This window comes from Trichosurus vulpecula, chromosome 2, assembly GCF_011100635.1.
Source record: "Trichosurus vulpecula isolate mTriVul1 chromosome 2, mTriVul1.pri, whole genome shotgun sequence".
Lineage (NCBI taxonomy): Eukaryota > Metazoa > Chordata > Mammalia > Diprotodontia > Phalangeridae > Trichosurus > Trichosurus vulpecula.
In genome coordinates, this window is record NC_050574.1 from 207419728 (window position 1) to 207432163 (window position 12436).

Consider the following 12436-nt stretch of genomic DNA (forward strand, 5'->3'; position numbering starts at 1 on the left):
CTTTAACTTCTGACAGGCTTTCATTCATGTTCTGGTTCTTTGGCAGTATGGGCAAGGCTTCATAACCATATCTTTCTGTTGAGCAAAACCAGTCCTCTGAAAGTGTCTGATGGCATCTTTGTTTAGGAAGTTCATTTTAAAGAAGGAAACGGATTATTTTCTCATTGTGGTTTCTTGGGATTTGGTTCTTAAATACTGGATATTTCAGCAAATTAGAATGGGAGCCCAAATGAAACAAGTCACATCTTTTCTTTACTTCATTTTGGGCGTGTGTGTGTGTGTGTGTGTGTGTGTGTGTGTGTGTGCGTGCGCATGCGTGTGTATAAAATAACCCATATGGGAACCTTTTCTACTGCTTTTTCAGTGATTCCAGCTGCTCATGTCACTTAATGTGGCATACAATATACTTCACCATAGGTTAAGTTAATAGATAAATTAATAATCCAAAGCATCAGTGAGCAGAGAAACAAATGGGGTCTGTGATTGATGCTGTTTTCTTTCACAGGGCACGAATTTGAAGTGAGAGCCAAATGCGTTATCAATGCTACAGGACCTTTCACAGACACACTGCGCAAAATGGATAATCAGACCACCCCAAACATCTGTCAGCCAAGTGCTGGGGTACACATTGTGATGCCTGGTTATTACAGGTAACCAGATTCCAAGATCAACCTTTTGCACTAGTCAGTGTTTGTAGCTAGAGTGTGTGAGATTCCCCAAAGACAACCTATAATTTTTTAGATTTGTCTTTTGACCCACCTTTCCTAATAACTAGAATTGCCTACCTACTTAAGAAGGAAATGTAATGAATTATTCTCTTAAGATATACAAAGAAAAAAGGATTCATTTGGGTATTCAACTCTAAGGCAGGATAAGATTCATTTTTAGAAGTGCATTTAAAAAGAAAAGTAGAATAAATGATAAATGTAGTCTAACAGTTCTTAGCCAATTATGACAAGATTAACTTCTTAGGGGTAGAGATTTGTGGCCTCTCTACAAGGGTACTCGATCCTGTATATTCATTTGCTGAGAATAATCAATTGAACATGAGTATACTGGAATTGTTTCAATTTAACTAAATTTAGGAATTCTTCCTTTAGACTGAAATAACTCATTTAGGTCATTCTTGATATTGTCATGTTTTAAATGAGAGACTGAGAGAGTGACAGATTTGGGCAGAATCTCACTATACTAAGGAAAGTCTTGGGGGCAGGGGAGAGGGGCACCATATACCTTATTCAATAAACATTTAGCTGCCTATTGTATTCAAGGTACTGCATTAGGTATGAGCTATACAAAGACAAAATGAAACAATCCTTGCCCTTAAAGAGCTTATAATTTTTTTCTTATTGAGTTGTTTCAGTCATGTCCAGCTCTTTGCAACCCCATTTGGGGTTTTGTTGGCAAAGATTCTGGAGTGGTTTGGCATTTTCTTCTCCAGCTCATTTTATAAATGAGAAACTGTGGAAAACAGGGATAAGTGACTTGTTTAGTAACCCAGCTAGTAAGTGTCTGAGGTCAGATTTGAACTCTCTGATGTTCTGATTCCAGGCCTGGTGCTCTATCTGCTGCTCCACCTATAGGCAAAGTCCCTCGCTGCATTTTAATTCTTTAGAAACCAATAAACTTCCTAGGATTGGGTGTAATATTTATCTACTTAAAATGCTTTATCTATGCCTTTTGTATTTCACACTCATGATTGGAAAAAAACCAAACATCAAACCTCTAGCCTTCCAGACTGAATTCCTCCTTGGGCATTAAGGAAAAATTATTAAGCACAAATATATTACAGAGTATGCAGTGTTCTGTTTTAGTTGTCTCCCTCCCCACCCCTCCTCCCCCCACCCCAACTCCTTCTTGTTCATTGAAGAGTTTGTTTCATTAAGTAATCTCCAGGATCTTCTGTGATCTTTCATGTACTTAAACTTTACCTTCTGATTAGTGACCTTTTCATCACTTTAAAAAATCCCTTGCGTTGTAATAACCTTGAACATGGGACATTACCTTATATTCCTTATATTCCTCCTCTCCCCTCCTCCCAAATGCATGAAGGCATTAACCAATGACAAGAAATATGGTGCTGATCAAGATGACAGAAGCAATCCTGGACATCTTCATTGTTGCCTGAATTGGGAAACTTTATGGGAATAGGATACAACCAGTCTAATTCCATTCAATTTATCAGTTTCAAAGGCCATTTTAATTCCAGATGAGTCCCATGCTTTTGGAAATTGGTTAGGCCCAAAGGATTCACTGTGGGTAGTGATTACAGATAGTCAATTTGTAGTTCTGTGGATCCAAGGAAGATAGGTTTGTTTTTGTTTTTAAGGTCACTCGGTTTGGTAGGGTGAAAGAACAGGAGATTGCATTTGATCTCTGGGCCTGCCAATCCATGACTCATGACACTAATCTGACTCAAACTTGTTTTGCCCAACATTCTTAGAGATGAGCCAGGGCTGGTATAAACTGTCTGGGGAAGCCCTCAGCCAGACTGATGACAACCCAACTCTAAGAGATGGGCCAGAATTAGATCAGCTTGGGAATTCAGTGAGTTGTCTTCCATTCACATTTTCCAATTACTACCTACAGAGCTTAGAGGATTATAATAGTGTCTTCTTTTGGCTGCATTATTGTAGAATTTATTAAATTTAGGAAGAACCTAAGTAATGTGTTGTGTGTGCCATAGTCTTATGTAAACTACAAAATCAGAGTAGAAAAGGGAGTTGCGTGTGGACGTAAAGGTGGAAAATTTGAAAAAAAATCCTTTTTTAAATTACTTAAACTTCTCAGGTCATGCTCTCTACAATGCTCTCTACAAAGGCACTAAGTGACTGAAATCTATGTAACTGAATAACCATCTCTTCAGTAGGTGCTTCCTACCCCTGATTAGTGGTTATGTTATTTTGTTCTCCCTAAACTGGGTCTGTCCTCACATACTGTTTGTTAGCTATCCCACTGATTGCTAAGTAGTTAACAATAAACTGATTTCAGTTTAAATTAGGCTACTTCAGCAAAGCACTGGTCTGCATGAGAAAAATGTTCTTTGAATTTAGACCCACACACACACACATAATTAACAACAAGCTTTCCCTCTTGGTACAAAATGATACATGCACATTGGACAGGGTCTACATCTCTCTTCTTGGTGCAGATTTTAACTGGGAGGAACATCCATTGTAAAACTTTAGTGTAATCTTACAAAATCATTTCTTCATTGTAAACAGATTTTTCTCTCTCAGTAAGAGTATGAGTTAGCTGGTTTAAAATTTGATCTAGAGTATTTCCTAGTGGCTTCTTAAATTTTAATATCCACCATTAATAGCTTTATCTTCCCTTTTCTCTCATTAATTCAAAGCCCAGGACATATGTCTTCACTTAGGTAGTTGGTGTATTGCTTCTCGCCTGTTCCCAGTTATATAAGTGTATTGTTAACTGTCACCTTCACCCTTTAAAATTCTTTTTACTGCCTTTAACAATTTTAAAGGATTTTGTGGTTGCATTTTTATAGTGATATTTAATACTCAAGTTACCAAATATGGAATGTTCAGTTAATAATTAAGTATTTAAATCAAAAAAGGCAGTATATTTTAAGAATATAACACTATAAAGCAACTATCCACACAAACATGATCCTAGATGATGTTCTTGGTTCTATCATTGCTAATAAGTCAGAGTGTGTGTGTATATATATATATCTATATATATATCTATATGCATCATTGAAAATGTTGTCATGAGATATTAACCCTTGCAGCTCAATGAAAGGGTTTCCCAAAACAATATGTATCCTTACAGTTTCAAAAAGACCCCATTTCATAGTGCCTGAGGTTCTCAGGGAGTATCTCTTTAAAATAATAAAGAGTGTGTGTACACATAAAACACACTCTCTGGATTCTTCTAGAATGAAAAAAAAATTTTTACCACACGAATATGGAAGGAAAGTTTAATCATAAAGCTAAAGGTGATGATAGCTAATATTTGTCATTCAGTTTACAAAGCATTTAAATATATCATTTGAGACTCAGAACAATCCTGTGAGGTAGATGTTATAGATATTACTATTCTTATTTTGCAGAAGAGGAAGCTGGAGGTCCATAAGAGTTAAGTGATTGACCTAATGTCCCTACAACTAGTTGCTGTCAGAGGCAGGATTCAAAGTCAGTTTTTCCTGACTTGAAATCCAACTATATCACACTGTTTCCCATTATATATGATTTAGAGCTGTATCATGGAAATCAGAGGTCTAAGAGAACTTAGTCTCCAGCTGTGATTTCCAAATGGAGAAAACTGACCCCAGAAAGGTCAAGTGACTTACCCAAGGCCACACAGGTGGTAACTAGCAGCTTCTTTGAACCTTCTACAATATATTACAATGTCTTATGTGTGGTAAGAAATCAAGAAACCAATAAATATTTACTGAGTGAATATTGACTGAGGCTGTATAGTAGATTGAGTGCTAGACTTGAGGTCAAGGATTCAAATTTGAATCTTGTCTCAGACACTTATTAACTGTGTGTTCATGGGCACATCACTTAATCCACAAGCCTTAGTTCCCCAAATGTGCAATGGAGATGATAAATTTCACTACCTTTTTCACAGAATTGTTGTGACGAAAGTCCTTTGCAAAACCTTAATTGTGTTGTTGAGTTGTTTTTCAGTTGTGTCTTACTCGTTGTGATCCCATTTGGGATTTTCTTGGCAAAGATGCTGGAGTAGTTTGCCATTTTCTTCTCCAGCTCATTTTATAGATGAGAAAACTGAAACAAACAGTTTTAAGTGATTTGCCCAGGGTTACACAGCTAATAGGTATCTGAGGCCAGATTTGAACTCAAGAAGATGAGTCTTCCCCATTCCAAGCCTGGCACTCTATCCACTGTGCCGCTTAGCTGCGAAACTTTAATGCACTATATAAATGTGAATTGTTTACAGTTATCCCTTTCACACAAAGACTTTCCCCCTCATGGTTTAGATATATTGTGGGTCAGCATAAGAAATTGATTAGGAATTTTTTTGGGAGTTTTGCAAAAGCCACAGACCACACACAAAGGCCTGCAGATGACATAGAAAAAGTTTAGAAACTCAGAAATGCATAAAGTATAAGTATAGTGTTGTCTAATATGAACCCAAATTTTACAATAAGGTAATGTAAACACCTCATAAAAGAAAAAGAAAAGAAATCAGACTGTTTCTCTGGTACGAAGAGAGGACCAAAAAATTTTATGTGGATTTTCCAGACCATGGGGTCACTATGCCCCTAAGCCCCAAGATGTGGAAGGGCTAACAGTATCATAGGATCATTGCTTCTGAGCTAGAAGATCCCTTAAAGGCCATCTAAGTCAAACCCTTCATTTTACACATGTGGAACTGAAGTCCAGAGGTTGTGTGACTTGACCAGAGTCATGCAAAGACAGGTCTTAAATCTATGTATTCCTGTTTCTGATGCTCTATCCACTATTACCTCTGTTGTTATTATATGAATATCTGTGATATATTTGCTCTGATTCAGTTCTCTGTGCCCGCGGGGGGGGGGGGCACCCCCCCCCCCCATTAACCAGCAGTCCATATATGGCATATGGTTGGACAAGGTCAGAGCTGTGATCTGCAGCTAATGGAACAATAGAAAGATGTTCAGTCCATGTAGATAAGAAGATATGTCTTTATGAATACCAAGTTCCTGCACTGAACTGAGCAGCTTTTCTTCTTAAAAATCAGCTCCTTCAGAGTTGAACCTGATGTTGAAAAAACCCAAGCTTCAGCCAGATATTCCCTTTCCCAAGAGTCCAAGCAAATGGCATTTAGAACTAGAACCACCAATGAAATAGGCAAAATTCTCTGAATAGACTGATGCCTTTTGTCCAATCTAGCTACTTTTCTTCTGTCTCCCTTGAAAGGATGCTTGTCAGAATTCTCAGAAAGGAGAGGAAATGTAGCAGGAATGTCCTCCTGATGAAGGATGTTGCTGACCACCACCCATCTGTAGCGCCAATGCAATACTCACAGTCCCTACAGGGGCTATGAATATGCTGGCATAGTTCTGAATCACAAAATATATAACAAATATATAACAAAATATAACAGACTTTCAAAACATTTATTCAAACCCCAGAAAGCGAAATCCATCATAGCAACAAAGAAATCTACACACATTAGCCATGCAGGGGGCACCCACATCCCCAGGCCTTCCCTCTTTTAGGGCCTTCCCACACCTCAAGCAAAATCACTCCCTGGCTCTCACTCATGCTAACTGCCAGCTCTCTTTCCAAACTGCTACTCCCACTGTCTCTCTCCCAGCTCTGACCAACTTCCTCTCAGCTCTGCTCCACCCTTCCTGCTCCACCCATTCAGCAAGCTCCTCCCACCACAGGCTTCATGTGACTCAAACTCATGTGACTTAGGCTTCCATGTGACCCAAGCAGGTCACATGGGCCCATTAATGGATGGGAAAGATCTTCCCATTTACATTACCATTATACTATCTCACCAACCCAATTCAATGGCATGCTTCAGAAAATGAAAAATGTCTTCTCAGATAGGAATACTTGCACAGAAGTCTTCATATAGCCTTGGATCTGAAGCAGATATTTTGAGCAACTAGATGATACAGTAGATAGCATGGTGGGTCAGGTGTCAGGAAGACATGAGTTCCAGTTTGGCCTCAGATGTTCACTAGCTTTGTGACTCTGGGCAAGTCAGTTAAGCTCTATTTGCCTCAGTTTTCTCATCTGTAAAATGGGGATAATAATGGCATCTACCTCCAAGTGTTGTGGGGATCAAATGAGATAGTAACTGTAAAGTTCTTAGTATAGTGCCTGGTACCTAGTAAGCATATAAATGTTGGCTATTATAGATTTTTAAAATTATTATTATTTCAAGGGTACCCTTAGTCTCCAGAGAAGCATATATATGATCTTTCCAAGTGTAGTTCATGATGGGGACACCACATAGGCAAAATGCTTATAGTTTGATTTAAGAAATCCAATAAGAAGATGTTTTCCTTCTAGATTATCTCTGAATGAAAGTGAGATTTTAGCTATATTGGTCCAAATGTTTGAAACATGACTATAAAAAATTCTGCATTTTGTTAAAGAGCAATGTTGGCTTTCCCTGAATAACATAACAAAAAGGAGATAGAAATGAGTTGCTTTATGTCTCTCAAGCTCTGAAAAAAAAAGAGGCTTCATTTACCAAACACTAGGAATGCAGGACAGGCATTTCACATGTCCAGTAAAAGCCTTTCCAATACAGGGAATATTGGTGTGCCTTTCTTAACAAAAATGAGTAAGGCAAAGAACAGGTTACTATGCCCAGAAGTAGCTAGGTGGTGCAGTGGATAGAACACTGGGCCTAGAGTCAAGAAGACCTCAGTTCAAATCTTTCCTCAGACGCTCACTAGCTATATGACTTTGGGCAAGTTTTCCCATCTATAAAATGAGCTTGAGAGACCCCAAGCAACTCATTTCTACCACCTTTTTGTGATGTTATTCAGGGAAATCCAGCCTCAGATACTAACTAGTGATGTGATGCTGGGCAAATAACACTCTTCTTGCCTCAGTTTCTTCAGCTGTAAAATATAAAATGTAATACCACCTACCACCCCAGGTTGTTGTCAGGATCAAATAAGATAAAATTTGTAAAGCCCTTACACAGTGTCTGGCACATAGTAGGCATTTAGTGGATTCTTTTCCCTTCTTTTCCTTTTTTTTTCCTCTTTCCCTCTTCTCTCCTTCCTTCCTAATTTGTTCAAGTTCTGCTTCTGGCATACATACATGTCCTAAGTCCTTTAGGCTCTAAGTCCCCCGGCAAGTCTCTAAGACTCTAAGTGGCACAGCAAGTTGAGACATGCATTGGTAGGAGGCTTTTTTTTTATACTAAAACTTTTCTGCACCAAAGAAATCACTGGTCTGGATCAAAAAGGGAAAAAAAGTTTTATATATGTTTTTATAGGTATATGTTGTCTTCCCTGTTAGAGAGTACATTCCTTGAGGGCCAGAATGTTTCTTCTTTTTGTGATGTTAATGTTTAGCATAGTGCCTGACACATGGTAGGTATTTCATAAATGCTGATTGAATAAAAATACATTCGTTAAAAAGCCTGTGTTTTCTGAAGGATGTTCTGGCTGGTGAGGATAATTTTCCTTTTACTTGGGCATTCATTGCCCTCTCTTCTGATGTTTATCCCAGCATCAACTTAATTAAAAAAAAAATCCCCCATATGCTTGTTCTTTGCAAAGCACTATGCTAAATCAAGCTTATTGGGATTTTTGTAATAGTAGAAATCCCTTTTCCCATGAAACCACTTCTTTAAGTTATCCTAGTTTCATGGTGATAATAGAAATCCATCCTTAGCTGTAAAGGGGCACAGATCACACCCATGCTCAAAGGAGTGAAGAATTTCATTTCAGATCAGTGTCTGGTATTTATTATAGCCTTTCTTTTGCATATTGTCTGGCGACTTTCAATAATGGGTGTAGCAAATATCCCAATGGAAAACTTTTCATCATACTTTAAAGATTGAGGAACTATCTATCCCTAACTCATCTCTAAAAATCACGGGGATTTGACCTGAGCCAGTATGCTGTGTGGATGCTCTAGGTAGCAAGCGTGGGGACCAAAACAACTAAAAAGCGATGTCAAAAATATTTCCTTTTGATAGACAGATTCTTAAGGAAAATTCATATATGCATGTATATATGTATATGTACGTATACACACAAAGATATATATATATATAGATATAGATATAGATATAGATATAGATATAGATATAGATATAGATATAGATATATGTATGTATACACACACATATGTATGGTTGGTCATTTGAAAATGTGACTTTCAAAAGATGAGAATACAGCCCCTCCCCTCCCTTAGTTGTAGAGGTGGAGAGGACTATGGGTGTGGAACACTCCATATAATGTTGGCCTTGGTTGATGGGTTAATTTTACTAAACTATTTTTTTCCCCTCTTCTTCCATCTTTGTTATAAAGAATGACTCTCTAGAAGGAGAGAAGATATATTTGTAAATGAAGGTGATATGAAAATAAAAGATAAAACTTTTTTTTTAAAAATGTGACTTTTCTAATTTGACCTTCTTTGCTGTTTGGGGACCATCATCTTCCATTGTCATTTATTAAAATTCTGTGCCTGAACAAAGTACTTAAGTAGAAATACTCATGGAATCCTTGTTAAGGGTTCTTCTTTTACAGATTTTCAAATAGAAAATGAAAGTGAAAGCAGTCACTTGGATGCTTGAGAATGGTGGATGAAAATTGCCCTTTAGAGATGTATATAACCAGTTTCTCTTGTACCAGTTCAGAAATGAGTAACTCTCTTCTTTACCTCAGCCCAGAGAGTATGGGACTACTTGACCCTGCCACCAGTGATGGACGAGTTATTTTCTTCTTGCCCTGGGAAAAGATGACCATAGCTGGGACAACTGATAGCCCAACTGATATCACCTCACATCCTATTCCTTCAGAGGAAGACATTAACTTCATTTTGAGTGAAGTACGCAACTACCTAAGTTGTGACGTTGAAGGTAATATTTGGCTTCTGTAAACTTTGTCTCTTTTTAGTTTCTGGAAAAGTATACCATGTCCTTCCTCTGTCTTCTAATCTTCACACATGTTCTTGCTAGACCTGGAGTTATGAACTTTAGAAGGCTTTTGGAAGATGTTCATGTCATAGTGACCAGTTTACATGATAATAGATGGTTTTCTTGTCTCCCACCAAGGTCCTCTGTTTGCATTCTATACTTTCTGGTATTTTCTGGTTAAACATGGTTATTATACTAATAAGATGTGTAGTCTGAATTTCCTGTCACTTCTGAGCCAGAGTGAAGCTTTCAGTGTTATTTGTTTTGTATCCTGAGGTTCAGAAAGGGGAGAAAAAATTTAGGGAATAAGCAAGTCGAAAGAGATGTGAGAGCTGAGGCTCTGGTTCTTAAAATCTTGCTAAGGATCTGATAGCCCCTCCTTGTTGAGAAAATGCAATATCGATGACAGAATTTAGTTAAGAAGATTCAGTGACTGCATTCTTTTGTTCAGCCACTTTTTGATGTTGCTTTTCATAGTGAGTATTTGTGGGTTCCTTCCTTCTTTCGTCCCTCCGTCCTTTCCTCCTCCTTCCTTCCTTCCTTCCTTCCTTCCTTCCTTCCTTCCTTCCTTCCTTCCTTCCTTCCTTCCTTCCTTCCTTCCTTCCTTCCTTCCTTCCTTCCTTCCTTCCTTTCCTTCCCTCCTGTATCTGGTGTCAATTTGGTAACATTCTTTGATCTGTTTGCCAGGTCTGACGTATCTGAAGATCATGCTAAGCCATAGGCAAGTAGCAGTTTGTGTTGGTGGAAGGAGTTCCCTGTGCTAACAAAATCGCAGATCCGTTGAGTGTTCCCACATGCTATCTCAGTCTACTTTTGCACCAAACATCTGCCATAGTAGCGGTTTCAGCAAAGCAAGAAAAGCAATAATCTGTTCTATTCTTAGTACTTACAAGGCTGTGTGTCTATGGACAAGTCACTTAAGATCTTGGTCTGTTTTGTTTTTTTAACCTGTAAAATGGGGATAATAATGTTGGCCCTAATAACAATACTAATAGCTGATATTTTATAGTGCTTTCACTTTTACAAGGAATTTTATATTTGATCTTCACAACAATCATGTGGGTAGGTCTTATTGTTATCTATATTTTACAGATAAGGACTCTGAGGGTTAGGAAGGTTAAGTAATTGCTAATAATCATTCAGCTAGTAAGTATCTGAGGCAGAATTTGAACACAGGTTGCAGGTCCAGTATTCTGTCTGCTATACCATGGTGCTTTCTATACTCCTTACCTTTTTGTTGTGAAGAAAAGCCCTAAACCTTAAAATTCATATAAATGTGAGTTCCTATTATTTACCCTTTATTCTTTTCCCTGATATCTTTTCTCTTCAACATTTAAATGCAGAACAATATAAACTTTTTTTCCTCTCATTGTTTGGCTAGGGGAGCGCAGCTTCTATTAGTTTTCAGGTCTAATCATGTAGTCCAGTGGTATCAAACTTAAATTGATATGGATACCTGTTGAGGCATATTGACTTAGAAAAATGAAAATTAACACTATCTGTGTTATATTATATTTTTATTTTTTTAAAAATAAAATAGTTTAAAAACAAAACAGTTCTCAATTACATTTTAATCTGGTTCTGGCCTCACTGGGGAATTTTGCCATGAGCCATGAGTTTGACACCTTTGCTTAAGAGAGTCCCATTGTTTGTATGTTTTTGAAGTAGAAGTTCTGAAACTTTTTGGCCTCAGGATCCTTTTATATTCTTAAAAATTATTGTAAACCTCAAAGAGCTTATGTTTTATGTGGGCTATATCTATCAATATTTGCCATACTAGAAATTAAAATGGATGTATTTTAAAACTATTAATATGTTTAAAATAACAATTAACTCATTGCATATTAACATAAATATAATTTTTGTAGAAAAAAAAGCCAACTATATTTTCCAAAACAAAAAAAGTAAGAAGAATGGCATTGTGTTTTATATTTTTTTTTTTTTAGATCTCTTTAGTATCTGGCTTAATAGAAGACAGCTGGATTCTCATCTCTGCTTTTGCATTCAGTCTGTTTCAATATGTTGTTTTGGTTGAAATATATGAAGAAAACCCAGCCTCACACAGATATATAGTTGAAAAAGAAAGGAATATTTTAATAGACAAATAACATCTTTGTATTATTAAGGAAGTAGTTTTGACTTCACAAACTCCCTGAAAGGTTCTCAGGGATCCCTAGGAGTCTGTGGACTATACTTTGAGAACTGCTGATCTACTGATCTAAAGGGTGCTGAGTTTCAGTGCTTGGAAAACTAACATTATATAGCACTTACCATGTGCCAGACACAGTTACAAATATTATCTCATTTAATCCTCACAACCACCCTAGCAGGTAAGTGCTATTATTATCCCCATTTTACAGATGAGGAACTAAGGCAAACAGGCGTTAGGTGATTTGCCCAGGGTAACACAGATAGTAAGTGCCTGAGGCTGTATTTGAACTTAGGTATTCCTGACTTCAGGCCCAATGCTTTTTTCATCGCACCACCTTAACAGCAAGGCAGTAATCACAACATCGATGATAATTGTGAATATGCCTGTGTAGTTCTGTATTGCAAAATATAAGAAACTCTCCATATAGAAGGTAGAAGAAGTAAAGCATTTATTCAGACACCAAAGAACCAAATCCCAAAGCCAATAAGTCCAGTCCATCAAAGTAGCAAAAAATTCAATACACATACCACAGCTGAGAACGACTCCATCCCAAAGCCATCCGCCCCCCTGCTGGAGCCTTGCCACCAACACACTCACAGCACAGCTAGCACAGGTCTGCTCTCTCCCTCAGCTTTAATTGCTCTGAGCATTTCCTGTGATACAGTTTCCTTTTCTTCTCAACAGGCTCCT

The 12436-nt window shown here is 37.6% G+C and overlaps 1 protein-coding gene across 2 annotated transcripts in view; it reads left to right on the forward strand.

The window, feature by feature from the left end:
- Nucleotides 1-12436, forward strand: part of GPD2 (glycerol-3-phosphate dehydrogenase 2) — a 137298-nt gene that overhangs the window by 97126 nt on the left and 27736 nt on the right. For both annotated transcript variants that reach the window (XM_036745358.1, XM_036745357.1), the window contains exons 7-8: nt 506-650; nt 9344-9537. In XM_036745358.1, the coding sequence (XP_036601253.1) occupies nt 506-650; nt 9344-9537 (339 nt within the window). The remainder of the gene's footprint in view (nt 1-505; nt 651-9343; nt 9538-12436) is intronic.